This window comes from Lagopus muta, chromosome 1 (assembly GCF_023343835.1).
Source record: "Lagopus muta isolate bLagMut1 chromosome 1, bLagMut1 primary, whole genome shotgun sequence".
NCBI lineage: Eukaryota > Metazoa > Chordata > Aves > Galliformes > Phasianidae > Lagopus > Lagopus muta.
In genome coordinates, this window is record NC_064433.1 from 143,124,160 (window position 1) to 143,145,734 (window position 21,575).

Here is a 21,575-nt window from a genome sequence, read left to right on the forward strand (position 1 = left end):
ATCTCTAACAAAAGTGGATTAGGAAAACATTGATGATGTTGGAACTCCTGTTACAGGAAAACAACAAATCAGTCACAAGCTTCAGGCGACCAAACAATGAGATGGAGGAATGGGTTAAAGGAATGGGAAAATGGCATCTATCCATGATAGGAAATATTACAAGGAAATACTATATTGTTGAATTATTCTTGGTAACTGTCAGTACTTCAGTTGTTAGGTCACATACTAGATTTTATTTTTTTTTTCCTAAATGTTGTCTGGGATAATACTGTTTAAAGGCAAAGAGCATCCTCTTTTCCCACAGAACAAGACATTCGTATCAGTCTAGAGCTAGCAAATGTCTGACTGCATAACTTGCTGAAATCCCAACTGCACAACGATTTTTTCACATCATCTCCTTACTCTCTTTCAGAGATGACAGCTCTCCCTGCTTCCCGTTTACATACTTGCCATAGCACATTCTGTAAAACAATTCTCACACAAAGTCTGACAAACAAACATGTATTACACACCACTAATAAATACTCACTGAAGTAGCTACCAAATGTGCTGGTATTACAATTAGATTAATTTCACTAGAATTGAAAATGCCTTACAGAAGTCCTCTTGATAATTTTTCATGTGGTTAAGATTTTTTGATAATGTTATCTCATGTATATGGTTAATGCCAACTTGCCATCTGTTTGCACAAACAGGAAACACCTCCTGATATCTGTCCTGTTCACCTTTTCTCAACACAACAACCACAGTAAAAAAAAAAAAAAAAAAGGAAATTGCTTTGCATTTCATCTTTTAAAGTAACAACTTTAGAGCTTGCTTCCCTGCATAGCAGTCATTACTTGGTGCAGGTATAGATGCTGTCTTACTTCACTGATATAAAGATTCATTCTAAGAAACAAAAAACACTTGCCTTTCAGACACAATCTTTTTGTTAAAAATATTGACCCCAAAGTGTATGTACTGATAATATAAAAAAACAACGTAGCCATGAATGGTACACTGATACCAGCTGCCTCAGTCTCTGAACACTGTAAAAAAGATCAATGGCAATGGTAAAATTTCCAGTGGACTTATTAAAATGTCTGGCCTGTCTCTTTTTGTGAGGTAAAAACTGTTCTGGGGGTTTATTTCATCTTAAACTTTTTTCTTTTTTAACCTTAATAACGTTCTTTTTTGAAAGGAGGTAGAAAAGTAATCATACTGGTGCTGTGAGCATCACTCCTAACGATGGAAAGAATTTTTCACCATGGAAAGTAGTGCAGCAATTTCTAAACATATTCCAATTTCCTCTGGAAATTTATGCTACAGACAAGTCTCCTTAGCCCAGAGGCTTTGTCTCCAACTCTTATTTGCTGTATCCTGAGCTTTGATGTCTGCATTCTCCCAGAGGAGCTCGTGTGTCACAAAAATTCACAAATCCACATGTGGTCTTTTCTGAAGCCTGATCAGTTATTTCCTTTGAAATCCAGGAGGAACACCTCAGTCTGGCCTCTGAAGCCACTAGAGAAACAATGGAAGGGACTTCAGCACAGGCTCAAAGCATTCACAGCAGCAGATGCCAAAGATGCCAAGTGGCAGGCCTATCTGTGCCTTGGGAGGCGAGTGGGCACAGCTGCTTCTGCGACTGTGTTCAAGGGAGGTGTAGGGAGTTTTGAATGCTTCTTAGTGTACTCATGCATGCCCAAGCATTTGGCCTTGCAGTCTGCTTGCCACACATTACAGGAAGGGGTGTTGTTATATCACTCAGGCACACAACTAGCTGGTAGTAAAAGTGAAAAGCTATGAAGGTGCCCCCCAAAACTGCAAGTTAGCTCAGGACAGTGGGAGAGTCAGATGGCTCTGCATTCAACTCATCACAGTACGGTTAAAAACCTATTCTGTACCAAACTGCACATTATTGTAACACTCACATTTCAGTACCGCTGTGATGCAATAGTTCAGCTGGAAAGTGATGGATTGCTACACCAACAAGAAAGAAAGACATTTGATATCAGTCAGATGCTAAAAGATGGCATTTCTGAGAACAGATGTTAACTCGTTCACCCAGCATTAGGAAAGTGTTGAGCAGGGCTCTCATACTTTGTCTGCACTAATAAATGGGGATTTTGATCTTGTCTAGTCAGCACAGGCAAGGCTTCAAACACCTTTTCAAAGCACCTCCATTTGTGGACTTTCCACTTCACTTTTGCATCCTTGCATCAGTTGCTCTTCATCCAGACTGGGCTTTTCAACATCACAGACGTGGTCACAGCTACATCAGCTATCAGTCATAATCACAACCTGAATTTTAAGTAATGGAATGATTTGGAGCTGTTCTTATGTTGGTCCTTTAATATTTGCTAAGTGAGATAACCAGAGTGTGGCAGTCTTCTGTGCCAAATGCTGAAGGCAGATCAAGCAGCATGAACATCCTCTCTGGATTTAAGGAAACCATCTGTTACTCCATTTTTGACATTTTAGACAAAACAAAGGCAGTTCTGACCCTTCTTATTTGGCTCTTTGGATGCAAACTGGTGACAAGTGACTTATTAAAGCTTGATGGATGATTAGACAGATAATACCTCACTCACTTCCTGTGCACAAACATTTTCAAACATAAGTGAGAAATTAGAGTTTCAAAACTGTTTTGATTTGAGAAGCTTAGCTAGCAAACACTGGGTACAAAGAAACCTCAAAACCAGATTCTCCAATACACCAGCATAAACACATACTTGGGTACATAAAGGGCCAGTCTACCAACACATAGGAGGAAAAAAAAAAAGGTTAGTATCCCATTCAAGGGAGCAAAGATTCAGTTGCAAATGGGAAGAGCTTCCATCTGTTGACATCCTAAAGTCAACATTCAAGGTGACGTGCTGGCAATACTGCTTAGCAAAACCTTCCCATCTATTGTGCTTCAACAGGCTTTAGAAACAACCAGTGACACAGATCTGTAGTTGTTATGTGCTATTATCAACGTTCCAATCAGAAAAACTGAATACCAAGATGGACCACACACTATCTGAATTAGACGTTTCTGGTCTCTATGAGCTACAAAAGAAGAGACTTAGAGGAAGAAATGACTTCCAAACAAGATTTCTGAGTGCAGATGAAGGGTAATAGAAAAAACTACTGACTTCTCAGCCCTGAAACTGGATGTCTAATTTGGTTCATGCTTGAAGCCGCAGATGGAAGAACACAAACAGCTAAAAGGAAACTTGCCTTCTGTGGACAGTGGTGGATCAGACAATAAAGAATTAAATGCTCTCAAAATGCTTGGGGAGATTTTTATGCCGTGAGCTTTTTTAATGGGGATTACCTCAAATTAAACTGTCAGAGAGAATAGAACAGTCACATAGGAGAACAAACGTAATCTCTATCTCAAAAATTATTTGCTCTGTTTTGCTTTAGGAAGCATTCCACCATTGCTTCCGTAGGGAAACTGATTACAAACACTAACTCAAATTTAATCATTGTCTAAAGGCTACAGCTCAGAAGCCCAGTCAAACAGAAGGAGAACTGAATAATGGAGTCCAAGAAAAAAATGATAGTTCAATGTGAGGGCAGGAGTGCTACTGAGGAGTAGGAGTCAGACACAGTTAGCCTTGTGACTCTGAGCACTGGCTGTTAATGAGGTACATGAAGCTTACTCTAGTAGTACTACTTATGTCTGTCAACTCCTGGAACTGCTGATTTCCATGAAAAAGAGAGAGAATATAAAGTAGATACATAGAGGAAATGGTCATAAACTCATTACCCGGATCAGCACCCCAGAAATTCAACATTTTTCATGACATCAAAAAAAAAAAAGAACAAAACAACACTGAAATATCTGAATAGTAGGGTTTAGCAACTGCTGCAATGATGTTATCAAAATGGAGCAGTAAAAAAGATTTAATGTATACCAACATCAGCAGAATACACAGCTCTACAGCTGACTAAGCATAAAGCTCACCTTTGGGAATACAAACAAGCATTATTCTCAACACAGAGAAAACATTACAAATTACAGAGGAAAAAAAAAAAAGAGGTTTGAAAACACCAGAAGAATGTCAAAAAGCAAAAACAGGTCACCGAGGTCTGAAAAAATATTGTTTTGTTTGCAAAAATGGGAAAAAAAAAAAAGGCTGATGGTATATCCACAATGCATAAGGGAAGATGGATTCTCAATTTTAGCCAGTGATTATTGCTGCAGCATAAATAAACCCCTAGATCACTTATTAGCAGAATTTGTAAAAATATGACGTCAGTGCTGTAGAAACATGCCTCAGAGATCAGAGCTCAAGTGACTCTTTCATTCTGTGAGTATCCCACCTACAGTTGTGTTTAAAATTTATGGCAACGTTGTAAATAGCACTTTCTATTCAATTATGCCACAAAATCCCAGAGTTCCTATAGGTAACACACATTGGAGTGAAAGCCTAATTAGAGAAAAGGATTTTGCATTGCACTGGGTGAAAACCTCCCTCATTTATTCAGGTAAAGTTGTCTGGTACATTCTTCTCTAACAATGATAGATACATCCATGGGTCAGTATGAACAAACTCCTTCCATCTAACGTTCTGTGAGAATGGGAGCTGGCAATGTGTAAAGGTTGCAAGACATCTCAGGACCCAAGAAGCCTCTTGAAGCATTTATAGTTGGTACTCAAGCTTCTCAAGCTATTTCAGAAGACTTTGCTAAAGTGGCACCTCTCTGCATCAGTGTGAAAATGAAGTATGTTCAGATGTGGTTCTTCCTTGGGACAGCAGAAATAGACTGTCGGTATTCACTGAGGGATTTGTTTCTAGCATCATGAGCAAGGACAACATTCCTAAAGAGGAATTCTTGTCTTAGGAAAGTCACTGCTCCATTAAATTCTGCTTTCCAAGGTCAGAAGTTTACTACTTAAATAAAACTGAAAGGTAAATTGGTAATCTAGCCTCAGTCCTTAGCTCACAAAATAAGTAAGTTGCAAATTTCTCAGGATATGAGACGCCCAGTAACAATAAAGACACTCAATGCATCTCCCCACAGAGCATCTCTCCAGTGTCCCAGGAGGAAGACATCCAGTGAATGAACAATTAGGGGAAGCAGCATTGTTACAGAAGAAGTCTGGTCTCTGCAAGCAGGGGAATCAGAGATATGAATCAAAGGGGGTCTGGCCTCACTAAAAAGTACCAGGAGCTGGAACAGAAAAACAAAGACAGGAGGGAGAACAACACCCACCCCACAAAAAAAGCTTAAAAGCAGAGGAAATAGTAGAAAAGATTTTCATATATTGCTGTAGGCTTATCAGAGACGCTTGAGCACCTCCATGATACTCTTTTTTGAACCAAAAAGTTAAGAGAAACCAGGAGGCAGGCAACAGTGTCTTCAACATGCTCAATGTGAATGAAGGCTACTGAGAGCATTTTTTTAAGATGAATGGACCAGGGTTCATTCTCCAACCCCATATACAGAATGGGCACAGGAATGAGCACTAAAAGGAGAACTGGTATCTAATAGCCAACAGAAGATGCTGACCACCTTTTCTGCAGTCTTCCACAACCTTCCTACAACCCAGTGACATCAGTGCTGCCAGCAACACCTCGCACGCACTCCTCCCTCATCTATTTACAGTTTGGTTATCTGCAGCCTCCCTCTAAGCTTGTCAATGGGAAGTGAAAGTCAGGCTGGCTCCCTGCTAGCACCCCAGTGCACACATGCAGCAATTTCTTCCCCTTTCTCACCAGGGTTTTCATTTGGGTTACAGAAAGACAAACTTCAGAAAAGAGCTGGGAAATGAAACAGATCCAGAAATGCAAAAGTCAGGAGAGAAAGACCAAAAAGATCCATTGATATTACAGTATAAAAAGGATAAAATAGTGCCTGAAGATATAAACTATCTCCTGTTTGGAGTGAGAGAAAGGGAAGTTGCATCGACGCCTTCAGGATGCATTGCAAATGCCGACTGATGGGTAAGATGTGATGGGAAAGAATTTTCTCCAGAGCAAAGAAGGACGTAGAGGAGGAAACACAAAGTATGGGAAATAATAGAAATGAAGGGGAAGAGATGAAAATCTGGGAGGAAAATGATATAGCGGGGAATGAAAACGTGAAAATGATACAAAGGAAATAAAGAGATCAGATTTATGGAAAAAAGGGAAAAGAAGAGGATACATTACTAAAATGAGAAAAGAGGACTGACAAAAGAGAGAGAAAGAAAAGAATTAAGAAACTGGGGTTTAAAAAGGAAAAAATAGCAAGCTGATATTTTTTGAGGGCATGAATACATGTGGCACACATGTTATTTCACTGCCTCAAAAGGTGATGGAGGTGATGTTCAGTAATTCTGAACTGACAGGTTCAGAATTTGTCAGGATTATCATTGGAGGGGAAAAAAGGACAAAAATTTTTCAACATGCACACCACCATCTGGTTAAGGATTGTATCCATAGCAACTAGAAAGCAAGACAAAAATCAGACACCGTGTAACCACACTCCCCTGCGAAACTAGCAACGTAAGGTGATTTTTCAGTTTCTAACAACACGTTCAGACACAGCAGCACTGCACAACTCAGGGCTAAATCAAAACCACGTACATCAAGTAGTGAAGCTGGTGGCTTATGCTCGGGCTGTGTCCCTCACTCAACCTGCTCCTGGAAGCTGTGAGTGGCTGGCAGCCCAGCAGCCACAAGCACACCTCTCTGCTTCAGCATCCTGCAGGCAACATTTCTGGGAGAGGAAGACTGGGAAAGGCAAAGCTCTAAGAACTGCCAGCAAGGAAATTCTGTGTTCTTTTTGGTTTTGGGTTTTTTTTTTTTCTTCCCATAGAAAACACCCAAAATTAATTCTGTTTCAGATAAAAGAACTCAGTAAATGTAAACAGAAAAAAAAACCAAAACCCTCTATATTTTAGTATCTTAGAGATATAGTTTAAACAACTTAAGAAAGTTTTTTTCCCCTATTTTTTCCCTGTTGTTTTTAAGCTTTCTTTTTTTTTGTACATCAGGCTCACATTCTTCAGAATTTCTTGTAAAACCTGAAGAATGAGCTTAGTACAAAAAGGGTCCATTTAAGAAAGGGGCTTCATTACAGCCAGAGGACAGTTTGCCACATTCTGCAGGACAATGCAGCACTGTTAAAACCACACATTGCGTTCCTGTGTCTTCCATATGCTAACAGTACACAGGGAAAGTGCACTGCCTCTTCCCAAACAGAAGAATTGTAGAGTAAAGGAAAAGGAGGAACAAACAGAATGCCTCCCCAGGGGATAACAAGAAAATAGTTGCACAATGACGTGCAGAGGAAAGTTAAAGTTTCCTTTCCTTGGCAAACAACATGGAAAGCAGGAGAGAAAACATTCATTTATCTCATCTATGGACAGCATATTGGGATGCCAAAAATCTGCACAGTATTCTCTTGCAATGTAACTCTAACTTGTATTTGACAACTTGATTGATGTACTTCACAGCTTTTATTACTGTTAGTTTCACAAAAAACCTCCCAGTGACACTGACTGGTGTTCTTTACCAGCTTCAGCCCCAGAGGTAGCATTTACCATCTAAATTCCATCTGCAGTGCGATGCGTTCAACTCCACTGTCTTCAAATTATACCTTTGTAAGCTTCTAAAAGCAAAAGAATTGCACAGTTACAACAATCTGGAAAACTGTTTTCAAGTTTTGAACACTGAGACTGAAATTATCCTGTTTGCCTTTTTGTACCATTGCATCTCAGCTTTTGTGAAGGGCACTATTCATGATTTTGCTGATATCCAGTAAATTTTGTGAGTCATAAACAAAGCCCAGTAAATGCTCTCCTAACACACCTTTTCTGAAGAACCTTTCTGAAACGTTCACACATCGAATCCTTTGCCTTCTGCTCACCGGTTTCACAATTCAGCACTATCAGATCACAAAATGCTGCACTAAAGTTAAAGACCAGTCGATGTAGGCGATTTGAAAGAGTTTCAGCAACTTTTAAGGTAAACCATGTCACCACTGCTCAAACAACACTCACTTATTTTACTTAAACTCCCCCATATTTTATAAAAAACCTGTATTTGAAGTCAATAGTGAAAAGACATTTTGCCAATTTCATTGTTTGTAATCCCAGGAAAAGGAGAAGGATAGGAAGAAAACATTATCAACTCTTAACATTTATAACTCTGAACTTATTTAATGCTTCTTGCAGTTCAAAATATATTATAAAGATTGTCTTTCATAATTGGCAATTTCTTTCTCTTCTCATTTGAAGAAACTTAGCTGAATCTTCACAACAGCTTGTGGCCCGAAAGACACCTTCAAAGCACCTTCTATCAGAACACGGATGTTGAATTATTTCTAGTTCATTTCTTACATTAAAACTGGTAAATGTTGTAATGGGGATAGACATTAGAATCTTTCCACCTGAGGAACAATTTATTCAGTTCAAAATGTTAAGAAATGGAAGAAAACCAAATTCCAGGGAAACAACTAGAGTTGTTGGCCAGAGCTTAAGCTTTATGCTATCCTACATCCAATTCTGCCAACATATTAATGGTAACACAGGTGTATCTACAAGCTACCATAAACATACTAAGAATTCATATATCAGTACAGAGCTGCATTTCAGTCAGAGAAAACTCAATAAAGATCACAAATTGTCAGACTGTAACAAAATAATAAACAAGGTATGCTCACACAGAGAAATCTAAGGCACATATCTGCTAAGTTTGATAGAGCAGCAACATCTATTTTTAAGGCATAGGAAGAAGTTAATTGAGACACTGTCTGCCTTGTTCTGCAGTACAACAGAAAACATGTGAATGTCTTTCACTGCCTTGACTAAAACAGAGAAAACAAAGGGCTCTGCTATTCCATTCAGTAAGGAAATAAAATGAACACTAAATGCAGCAAAGAGAAAGTTCCTGTGGTTGACCTCTGTAAGGGAGTTAGAATTTCAGAACTTTCTCAAAGATGCAAGCCTTATTTAAAGTACATTTGCAAATAAAGTTATTGTGTAGATAATTTTCTCCGAAAAGGATGCAAACAATACAAATACTCAGAACAGACAGAACTTGCTAACTTTCACCAACAGCTTACTGTCTTTAGTAAGAGGAAAGGCAGGCACTTTACCTTTCAGGCTGACTTTTGGAGAAAGAAATGCCAGACGTATTGATATCCTTACAGGACTGTCTGATGCTCTGCTTCTATCTTGCAAAACGATTTTAACATTAAAGTTACAGAAACACCTGAATGGCCAATAGCCGGTGTATGAAAAACCAATTGAGAAGAATATATCAAGCAGGAACCATAAAATATATAAACTGAAAACATATGTTTCCCATAAACATAATCTTTATGGAGCATGCATCAGTACCTGCTGCTGCCTTTGTCTCCTCATTTGGGCAACCTGAGACATCATGATTTGTCGATCCAGGAGCTCCATTCTCTGCTGCCTCTGGATGTCGACTGTTGCTCCCATTCCCACTCGGATTTCATTCGTTGGTTCCGCAGACGAGAAGATTGGTTCAAGAGTCCAGGAAAATATCTTTGCTACCCAGCTGGGTACACAAAGAATTCGATGAACTTTTAATATACTGCTATTGTAGCAAATCCCAGAAATCTAAAAGTCAAAATGAAATGTTAAAAAAATAAAGACTTTAAATACAGCAAATGTACTTTGTACTTAGCTGCAGATGGCCTTTCTATTTTAAACGTACATTTTAATGTTTTCACCCAGACTCTTAGGTCAAGAACCAGGAATAGGGGATTTCTTTACCTTCAACTTCCTCACAACTACAGACTGTTACATTTCAAAATCTGTGTACTGCACTGCCTATGACTCAGAAAGTTGCTCTTTTTTTTTTTTCAGAACTTCAATCCAAACCAAATGACTGTTTCTCAATCAGGTTGAGAAAGATTTCTTCTACCTGAAACCAGTTTTATTTTATTCAAATAAAATTTTGACTTCTAGTAAAGGAACTGGTCAGAATATGCTGCATGCTGACCTGAGAAGACAAAGGCTGCCCTTGAGAATGCTGAAGCACTGTAAACATTCCTTAACAAAAAACAAGTCCCTCATAGTTTCTGTCAGCATTTCCAAGTCTGCCTTTCAGAGAATCACAGATTCCCTTTCAAAGAGTTGATTCCTCTCCTGTTTGTAGGCTCCCTTTAGGTACTAAAAGGCTGCACTGAGGTCACCCCGCAGCCTTCTTTTCTCCAGGCTGAACAAGCCCAGCTCCCTCAGCCTGTCTTCGTAGGGAGGTGCTCCAGTCCCCTGATCATCTTAGTGGCCCTCCTCTGGACCCTCTCCAACAGCTCCCTGTCTTTCTTGTATTGGAGGCTTCAGACCTGGACACAGAACTCCAGATGGGGCCTCACGAGGGCAGAGTAAAGAGGAACAATCACCTCCCTGTCCCTGCTGGGCACCCCTCTTCTGATGAAGCCCAGAGTACCATTTGAGTAAAGACAAAAGTAAAATAGCTGATTTAAAGTTTAACCAAAAAGACTTTTTCCAGTCTACCTTCTAGGGAAAAAATAAAATAAAAAGAACAGTTCATTAAAAACTGACATTGAAGAAAATCAGCCTTTGTGGTGCCCTTCTCCTACCTATTAAAAAAAAATAAAACAAAAAAACATTCCTGTGCTCATGCTCATGCTTGCCTTGGGACTTGATTTCATTGCAGATGATCTACTGTCATCACTCAAGCATCACTTTTAATCCCATTGCAAAACTCTGAAGGCCAAAGTGGTACTCAGAAAGGTCAAGTTCTTCCTCAAGTTCTGCCATTCTGCTTTATGCTATTTTTCTGTAGTTATGACTATTTAACATCTGCTGTTCCTCAAGAATTATGGTAGACAGCAGAGTGAAATGAACAGAAAGAGATAAGGACCATCCAAAATACATAAACGGTATATATCAAATTAGTGCATTAAATTACATTTCATTAAAAACAACGTAGAAACTTCATGTCTGGGCAATTTATCTATCTAAGGATTCTTATCCACTGACATTTGTATAAACATACAGAAAGCATTTCATTGCTGCAAGTAGAAAGGGAGACAGTTTAGAAAAAAATAATATTTCTTGGAAGAGAAAACTTTTTCAGGTTGTTATTAATAATCTAGTGAGAAAATGAAACTTTTAGAATAATAATTTCAGTTCTGCTGTGGGAAATACTGATTTTCTTTTTATTCTATCATATTTTATGACTTCTCATGGGGTTGGACGTAACACCAAACACAGGCCATAGTTCTAAGATGAGAAAGAAAAAACTTAGACTGCCTTTAACCCCTTATCTTTTCATGCTATGAAGAAGTTAAATGAGATTTGACAAGAGGAATGCCATCATCTATGGCATCTTAGGGAAGGCTGCCTTTAACAAAACATGTCTGCATTTAAAGAAAGGTTCTCAAAGGACTCTGGGAATGACAGGGCACTGGAACACAAGCTTCTTCATGACCTCAGTTCTCTCCTCAACTCTAGTGAAACAGTTCCAGAAGACCATAAATCCATGACTAAAACTTGGGCACATCAACTGGAAACTAAGATAAAACTCCAATGAATACATAAGAGTAGTATTCATATCATCTCTGTGATCATCTGCTTTTGGCATATAGTACTTTAGATACCTACCCAGCAAAGAAGGTACCTCAGAAGTTAGCCACTGGCTACTATGGGTGTCAGGGTATATAGGCTCCTTACTCAGCACTTAGATTGTATGGCTACCAGGAAGGTCACTCTTTTGGGAGCAAGAACGACTGAACTTTGTTGCACATATTACATAAAATTTCATCTGATGATTTCACAGATCTTTTCTCCCACTCTGTATCATTAGGCTACAGAGCCAGCCAGGCTCCACCTTTGGTCCCAGTAATTTTGCAAGGAAAGGCAGAAGAGAAGAAAAGGACTCAGAATACTTGGTCAGAAACCACATCAGTATTCCTTCAACTCTTTCACATGTCCTTCCCAACTATCAATCTCTGCCCACCAATCACCTGCAGTCTTCTGTGAAGGCTTAAAATTTTCACCATAATGTATGAAGAGTTCAGAAAGTCACAAGAACAAAACAATGCAAGCAGTGATAGGAAAATCTATATCTTCCTGAATGTATGACAAATCTTGACACGTGTTTGAACATGTTAACCACAAACAGTTCTCATATCAACTCAACACAGAAAGTGCAGCAAATAGGACAGCACCGGCATGAATTTGTGCCAGCACTTTGGGATTTGTTTGTCTCAGAAGAGGAAATGTACATTCTCACATTTTTCTAAGTAGAGATTGCTAGTCAATCAAGAGAATTTAATCAGAAGAGAAGGCTTTAGGAGCCTAAATTTTATGGACAACACTAAGATGGAGCATGCTAAGTGTGAGACTTACACACATGTCTCCTATCTCCCTTCCCAGATTTAATGAGCTCACTGGAGTAGCATGGCTGGTTTATGGCCAGTGCAGCACCAGGTGCAGAGGGCTGTCTTCTTTCTCTCTCCTCTCTTTCCCCAACAGCAGACTAATGTCTTGGCCCCTCCTTGTCCTGCCTTAGTTAGAAACTCATTGCATACCCCAAACGGGATCTTCCATGCTCACAGAGTAGAAGATCAAGAAATCTGACAATATGAAGTTCAGAGGAAAGTCTGAAATAAAATGAATCTCGTGAAGGAAGAAGATAAATCTGTTTATCTGTATATCTTCTACATGTAGTTGCCAAGAAACATACTGTAGGCTAATAACTGTGCAGAGCAATGACAAGACTGCAATTCTTGGTAAATAAAAACAGATTGAAGGACAGATTCAGCTGTGATAGGTACTATGTGTACATGGCCTACATCCATCTCGTTACCTTTATACTTGCTAGGACTTCAGCATCACTCCCACTCCTCTTTCCCTTGATTTACTACCCCAATTGTAAAGCTATTAGATGTAAAAGCTTCAAATACTGTGCTTAGCTTCAAGAAGTTTCACGTGGTGACAAAGAGACACCGATTTGCACACTTCCAATAAACCCTAGATGGAGGCTTGTGTAGTTAAAATACATCTTGTGATTCAGTCTGGTTTAGTGTCATATATTCATCTTAACATCAAGTATTTCCAAGGAACTTCTTTTTTAGCTGGTTTGTATGCAGAACTTTCTAAGTGTCATTAAAAAAAAGAAAAAAAAAAAGCTTTAATGAAGTGTAAAGTTCTTTCTTACACCAGTTTTTCTCATGGTTGTAGTGTATTTCTAGTATTTAAGTAAACAACTTAGTATTTAAATAAACAACTTATTCAGTGAATATAAGATTATATCGTTATATCTTGATTTGAACACTGTACATCAGGTTAAAGGGCTACTTCCACCAAACAGATGATCATCCAGAGTATTCTAGGTTCTAGAAAGTTATCAAGGGAAGACGTGGCCGTCAAGTTCACACTGATAAAATGGAGAATTTTTGGCTAGCAATATCATTTTCTTTCCATCCCTATAAGAAAGGTCAACTTCCTCTCCCCTTCCCTCATGTCTCTCCAAAGAGACATTTTTAAGAAAAAGGAAGTAGCTGTAGTTTCTCTTTTTCATTAGGTAGACCAAACACGGAAGCTCTCCAAGACTTTACAAGACAAGGACACACATGCATCATTACTAAATAAGACATTTTAAATTCTTTACTTGATTGACATTAAGGAGAAAATCGAACAAAGAAAAGGAAGGCAGATTAGTATCAAAATTATGTGAAAAATTATTTTGCATAGTGGTTAGAGCTTGACAGAATTATTTACCTTCACGACCAAACACAATTACTGCAAGATCTCAAAACATTTTTTCTGTATGTGCAGGCATGGATGTACTGCCATTTCAGCACAATATATCTACCTTAACTTGTACTTTTCTCCTTGTGTCACTGCTACAGTTCTATAGGCAACAGAAATCATATTGTTAAAAACATTTAATTTTTTAAAATATTACTGTTAAAAAATTGTCAATGCCTTAATGCAGACATCTCCAATTTAAAAGTCTACATATGAGTTAGTAATTTAAAGCTGGCTTTACAAGTCGACAAAGAGAAGTAGAAGTTGTTGAGATGTGACTCATTCTACAGCAGAAGCTTCAAAATACTCAGCTGAATAACTCTCATGGATTCCCTGTCAAAGCAGCGAAGAAGTAGGTGCTTCTAGGACACAACTCACCTCATCCTAAGCTAGCTGTAGCACTGTAGTCACAGTGAATCATAGAATCATAGAATCATAGAATCACAAGGTTGGAAACGACCTATAAGATCATCTAGTCCAACCATCTCCTCATCACCATTGCCACCACAAGCACTAAACCACATCTTGTAGCTCCTCATCCAGGCACCTCTTGAACACTGCCAGGGACGGCGACTCCACCACCTCCCTGGGCAGCCATTGCAGTGCCTGACCACTCTCTGAGAGAAAAAGTTCTTCCTTATGTCCAACCTAAACCTCCTCTGGTACAACTTGTGGCCATTGCCCCGTGTCCTGCTCGTTGCCTGGGAGAAGAGGCCAAATCCCTCTCCACCACAGCCTCCCTTCAGGAAGTTGTAGAGTGCAATGAGGTCTCCCCTGAGCCTCCTCTTCTCCACACTGAACAATCCCAGCTCCCTCAGCCGCTCCTCATAAGACTTGTGCTCCAGACCCCTTACCAGTTTTGTTGCCCTTCTCTGGACACGTTCCAGGACCTCAATGTCTTGTAGTGAGGGGCCCAAAACTGAACACAGTACTTGAGGTGTGGCCTCACCAGTGCTGAGTACAGGGGGATGATCACCTCCCTGCTCCTGCTGGCCACACTATTTCTAATTCAGGCCAGGATGCCGTTGGCCCTCTTGGCCACCTGGGCACACTGCTGGCTTGTGTTCAGCCGAGCATCAACCAACACCCCCAGGTCCATTTCCTCTTCACAGTCATCCAGCCACTCATCCCCAAGCCTGTAGCACTGCATGTGGTTGTTGTGCCCAAAGTGCAGGACCTGACACTTGGCCTTGTTGAACCTCATCCCATTCACCTCAGCCCAGCGATCCAGCTTATCTAAATACCTCTGAAGGGCCTCCCTGCCCTCAGACAGATCGACACCATCTCCCAGCTTGGTGTCATCTGCAAACTTACTGAGGGTAACAGGGGTGTAAGTGCATAGCTAAGAAAGGTTCAGGAAGCAGTATGCCACTTCCTGAACCAACTGGCACAACTGGCAATGTGGACCAGACATCGTGCACACAAATTCTTCCTCTGATCTTAGAGAAAAATTGAAAGCTTCACACTGAAAGCTAAAATCCATTCTACAGGATCTCAGAAGTCATGGATAAAACAGTATCTTATGACACACACATAATTACCTTCTCCTTTCCCAATTCTTTCTTCTTCTTCCAGAGCTGGAAGAAACTGCATACCCTCCTGCACAAACAGATATGACCTCTCATTCACACTAAGATCCCTTGTATGACAGGGATCATATTTCTCTTTTCAGATGCTTCACCTGATGTAGGAGTATATGTGTCAGCTAGCTGTGCAGACATGAGCATCTAAGCTCACACCACAAAGGAGATCAAGTCAGAAAAGTGAGCATTTCACATGTCAAAGTTAGTCACCTATGCTCATTCAACTGAATATCAACCACTGCCTAAATGCAAGCCACTTTATGTTAGTTTTGGGTGGGATTCAGCAAATTTAGGTGGATATTTGGACATTTGTACCTGTCCAGAATTTAGCACAAACAAACAGATGATGCTTCTTCCTCATTTCCTAATCCCTCTTACTCTAGTGTTGAACATCCTGAACTGTTGCCAGCAGGTCAAGGGAAGTGATCTTTCCTCTCTCGTCTCAGCTCTGATGAGGATGCACCTGGAATATTGCACCCAGTATTGCACCAAGTACAAGAAAGATACAGACTGGCTGGCTGGAGTAAATCCAGCACAGGTCCAGGATGATGATGAGGAAATTAGAGTGTCTTTCACAGGATGAGAGGCTGAGAGAGCTGGGAGTCTTGGAGAAGAAAAGACAGTAGATTTTATCAATGCATACAAAAGCCTGAAGGTAGGGAATGAAGACAGGGAGCCATTTTCTTCTCAGTAGTGCTCAATGGTAGAACAAGAGCCAATGGTTACAAATTAAATTGCTTGAAATTTCATCTGAACATAGGAAAAAAACCTTTTTTTTTACTGTGAAAATGGTAAAAAAAACTAGAACCGGTTGCTTGGAAAGATTGTAGAATTTTCCTCCTTGGAAGTACTCAGAATCTAATGAGACATGGTGCTGAACAACCTGTTGTAGCTGACTGCCTCATTTGGAGGGTTGGACCAGATGTCAATCTCAGTGCAACTTTTCAAACAATCTGAGAACTAAACCTGACAAAATACAAAGTCATATTTCACTCCTGCAAAATTATTCCAATGACAAATATAAGATATATAAGATGAGAACCTGGGAACTTTTTTTTTTTTTTTTAAAAGTGGAAAAGAAGGAGAGAGGATGGGCTGATGTATCTGTATGTGTCCAATACAACATTCAAATGGATACTGTTTTCTAAGGTGTTTCGACTGATCTAAGGAAAAAATAGGCAATTTTTTTCTAAGCTTCACTAAAATAAATGATATGCACTGCAGGGAAACACTTCTGTATTCAGCTAATCCAGTTTTAAGTGAAATGGAATTAGGCTGCATCCATCTGACTTTCAAGATATACCTGGACCTCTAATCTGAAGCTCCCTAATTTTATGATAATAAAAGAAACTTATTATAAAAAACAAATCTGGACTATATGTGCCAAGTATGGTATATACCTGGCAAAGTAAACTGCAAGAAACTAAGAGTCATAAACAATAAGAAGATTAACAATGCAGATTACTTATAAGATATGTAAATATTCAAGATATGTGAATTTGTTCACAATATACTTTTTTTTTTTTTAAATAAACACTATGTATTTATACAGCATGCTTTACACAACATACCAGCAATGGAAACTACCAGGACCACACTGACATACTGAAAAAATGGAAATTAAGAGGTACTACAGCTTCATCTGGAGAGTAAAAAGTTGACTTGAACAGAGTATTCATATGCTGATTTGAAGTTAGTGACCTAGGAAGATATCTTTTACGTCACAGACAGCCACACACAGCTTCTGTATTCTGATAACACAGAATATGTACTCTAAAATTCCCCATCACCAGGCATATTACAGCAACGCCTACCTGTCATATGCCTACAGTCATACACATGTGCAAACACATACAAAAACAAAAAACACAGAAAACATGAACTCATGACGTTCTTTTACATCCTGACATTTATAGATAAGAGCATTAGCAAGGATGAATGCAGAAACCTGCAGCGCCACGTCTTGTAGCTAAAAAGCCAGGTCTCATTTAAGAGCATTCATTGTGTGTTAAAAATACACAAATTGTGAATTTCAATAAACCTAAAATGGGAACATCCTGAGGAGAAAGTGGGAAGCTGAAAACAATTCAGAAATCATGCAGGCTCAGTTCATTTTAACATTCCAGATAGGCAGAAGTGCAGTGAAAGCTAAATGGCAGCAGCATCACATACATTCAGTCATATGAGTGTGTAAGTGTAAGTGCTAAAAGGTGTTCTTATGGTGATTCACATTCCTCTTCAGATTACTTAACGTACTTGGAAACATCACTTCTTTATCCGCTTTCTCAAGAGAAACCAAATTATCATCACTAACAGATGAGAAAATGAGACTTCCTATTCACAGAAGTATGACAGATATGCTGTGTAAAAATGACTGAAATTCATAACACGAACTTTTTTCCAAACTGCAGCACTTGTTACTTATCTGCACTTGTTACGGCAGAGTGCAGATATCTGCTCGTTGCAGAAAAAAAACTTGAGACCGAAAAGAGCATGATGATGACTTAATTCATCCTGACTGAAGTAATATGAAACTTTAAATATCTTTTTTTAAGCCTTCCTGTGACACACGGAAAGCTCAGTTTATTCCTGAGGGCTTATACCTATGTGGAACATACTGTCAACCTGCAATTAAAAAATGATCGTTCATGAAAAAGAATCCTAAGAAAACTGCATTATAGATCTGAATAAAACTGTAAATTAAAAGGCAATTAAAGTAAGAACTGGAATGAAAAAAATGCTTGATCCATTCTTTCAAAGTCTGTATAACCAAGTATACACACTTCCTACTACCAGGAAAGAGGGGGTTGAAATGCCTTTCCTTTTCTTTTCCTCTCCTTTCCTTTCCTCCATAACGAACACCTGTTCAAAAGGAAGGGCTATTAAAAGAGCTAGAAGAGTAACAGGAAGGGTAGAGTGTTTGGAGGAAGTCACAGATTCTCAATTGGGTTCAGAGGAATGTGATGGTCTCCAGGAGAGGAATTCTGGTTTGTTAGTTACGCTGTTGTCATCTGTATTTATGGTGAGACCAAACTGCTGACAGACTACACCATGTACAGCTCCATCTCTCACATCAGTCATTTGGAGTACACAAAAATGGTAAGAGACCAAACCACTGAACTATAGCAGTAATATGTGACATATTCACAGACATTCCACTCTGAGTTTATCTAAATTCTAATCAGTAGGTTCTAAAAACAAGGGTAGAATTTGAGTTATTTGTAAGATTGCATCAACCTAATAATCAGAGAATCATAGAATGGTTTGGGTTGGAAGGGACCTTTAAGATCATGTAGTTCCAACCCCTCTGCTATAGGCAGGAACACCTTCCTCTAGACCAGGTTGCTCACAGCCCCATCCAGCCTGGCCTTGAATGCTTCCAGGGAGGGCGCATCCACAGCCTCTCTGGGCAACCTGTTCCAGTGTTGCATCATTCTCATAATAAAGAATTTCTTTCTAATATCTAGTCTAAATCCACCCTCTTCCAGTTTAAAACCATTTCCCCTTCTCCTGTCACTACATGTTCTTACAAAATCATCTATTTTAGAAGAGGAAGCACTTTCACCGTTTGAAAAGCAAACAGTATTTTGAGTCAATGAATCACAGGTAGAGCTCCTAATTTGTAAGTTTGTAATTTTTTTCAAAAAGCTTATCATCATTTAACAATCTCAAAAAGTTAGTACAATGTGTTTTAGCAGTAAGTGCTTTAATACTAAGAACAGAGTCAGAAAGGAAAATGATAGACCACATCAACTTTATCTGAATGACACAAATAAAGTGATTTCCCACTCCTACTGCCTCCATCACAGTATGAAATGGCTATATGCATGTGTTCTAGGAGGAGAGCAAAACATGAAATCCCACCAGTAAAAAGTTAAAAGTTGCTTTCTGAAATAGATTTGAGGCTTGCTAAAAAAAAGTATAAACACCGGGGTAAATAGAGTATACAAGCAAACAGAAATGTAATGGGTATTTATACCATTTCCACAAAAGCTTTATAGCTGTGGATCTATGCCTGAGACAGTGAATTTAATTGCAGGGCTCAGACAACACTGGCAAACTGCAAATACTACCCATTTTGTTGTTTCATATCAGTTGTATGTCAGTTTATCACCAGCCAATCAGTATTTCACACTTTTAAAGACAAACTATTTACTGTTATAATCAAAAACATTCCTTAGTAATTGCAGCTCTTTTTTGAGTCCAAATGTACTGCCCTGATTGTACACATAACACAGTGTTTCAGATGATGCAATTTCTAAAACAGTAAGACTTACCAATCCACTTAAGGCTAAAATCCAGATGTAGGAACCAGAGGTTAAGAGCTAGAAGGTAAGAGTAGCAATTAAAAATTTTCATTTTACATAGCTGATGTTTCCTGAGCTACTACATACAACATTATGTAGGCTAAATACTTATCATGACCATCGGCAAAGTCACACCTTTATTTCTATGAAAGTCATGTTTAACATTAACAAGTATACATTCCAAAAGTAGAACTGGAAAAAAAAACACAGGGATAACAATTGTTCTTCTTCTACAGAACAATACATTTTATTTTCATACAGTATACTAAGTATAACAGGATGTCAGTTATAGGCTGCACAGAAAAACAAGTCTGAAAGACAGACTGAAGCAAAGGAAATGACTCAGCAGCAGAAGGAGAAGAGTTCCAAGCTGGGCAGTGCAAATGAAGCTCTTAGACATACAGCCACAGAGAGTTGAAGCATGAGTGTCAAAATTAAAGAATTAAAGTGCTCACCCAGTGACATACTTGCAGGCATGAAATCACACAAATTGGTCAAAGTGAATTAAAAAAAAATCTAGATATGCCAACAGGGTGGCCCACCCTTTCCAGTAAAGTGTACGTGACTCATCACCTGGAGAAGGTTATTCTTAGTTGGGAAAAGAGGGTGAAAATTAGACTGATACTGATTACTAAAAGCTCTGTGAGACGCTGCCTGAATTGTGAGAACACCTCTCTGGGCTCACTATGGAAAGAGTGACTTGAGATAAGGGCAGAGTTTGCAAATGAGGAGAAGGCAAATGAGTTTCCTTTGACCTCTGTGTGACGGCAGTGACAATTCCGCATGCAGGAGGGAAAGATCCTGTGGAGATGCAGCGATGAGTACCTGGTCTTGTATGTGTGAAAGCAAGAGGCAAGGGACACAAGGCAAAAGAGCTCAGACAGTATCACCATTTTCACAAGGACTGGAGTTACAGTGTTGTTGATGGTTTTGGGAGAGAGGAAACAATATCTCTAATGGATCGGGAAAACAGGGTGCTGGAGCAGAAATCAACAGAATCCAAATGTTGAACAGCAATGCAGGTGAATGAAACGCTCAAGCAGAGTGGGAACCACAGTTCTGAAACTGGCCGCTCATTCTAAAATGCTCTGTACCACATTGTGTAATTATGGTGCTTTCCACTACTAGTTTTAGAACTATTTTTGAGTCCCTGGAATATATAAAAATGAGTACAATTTCTCATAATTTCACACATGCATAATTCAGATTGTGACACTAGAGTCATTTCTAGGCCACTGGGGGCTCACTACCGTATATCTGAACCAGGTACCCATATTTTTCCATTCACATTTAACACAACACTACTTGAAAGTACTGTGCAACACGTTACACTAAATTATCTGCTACATGGCAGTGCTTGGTATAAAAATAACAAATTTATATGAAAGTGTAATACAACCAAATCCTTGGTTATTTATTAACAGTCTTAACCATAGAAAAATACTGTCTTCTATCTACAGTTTTGCTTGAGCAATATCAAACAAGGCAAAAATAAAAACAAAAATGCTAGCAGATTAGAAAGGTGAAAAATACTTGTGTGTTTGAACCAGGTCCTGCTTTCATCTGGCTCATTTCACTGAATCCCTCTCAAATTTACAGAACTTTAATATTATGTTTTCCTATGCGTGACAATCAAGACTGAAAACTGTGGAATAGAAGATAATCTCCCCACCACTTCACCCAAAAATATGTATCAGAATATATTGTTCAATATTGTAGTTCATGGGAAAGCACTAGCTAGACACAATCATGCACTAGAAGCATCAAAATCACACATTCAGAAATACTAACTGCTATGAAGTCACTAAAAGATGAACAAGCAAGTACATACCATACCTGTAAACCCAGTATATAGACCAATGTCTTGTTTGTAATAGAAAAAAAGCCTAGTACTTGTGTCACCTGCACTCTTGGAATGGAGCAATAGAACGGTACAAACAGAGCAAACACGGGACCCAAGCTGCAAATAGAAAG

General features: G+C 39.0%; 1 protein-coding gene across 4 annotated transcripts in view; it reads right to left on the bottom strand.

Moving 5' to 3' along the window:
- Positions 1–21,575, bottom strand: part of UBAC2 (UBA domain containing 2) — a 102,737-nt gene that overhangs the window by 7,816 nt on the left and 73,346 nt on the right. For all 4 annotated transcript variants that reach the window (XM_048933206.1, XM_048933208.1, XM_048933207.1 and 1 more), the window contains 3 exons: positions 21,438–21,561; positions 19,572–19,619; positions 9,302–9,547 (listed from right to left, as the gene is read on the bottom strand). In XM_048933206.1, the coding sequence (XP_048789163.1) occupies positions 9,302–9,547; positions 19,572–19,619; positions 21,438–21,561 (418 nt within the window). The remainder of the gene's footprint in view (positions 1–9,301; positions 9,548–19,571; positions 19,620–21,437; positions 21,562–21,575) is intronic.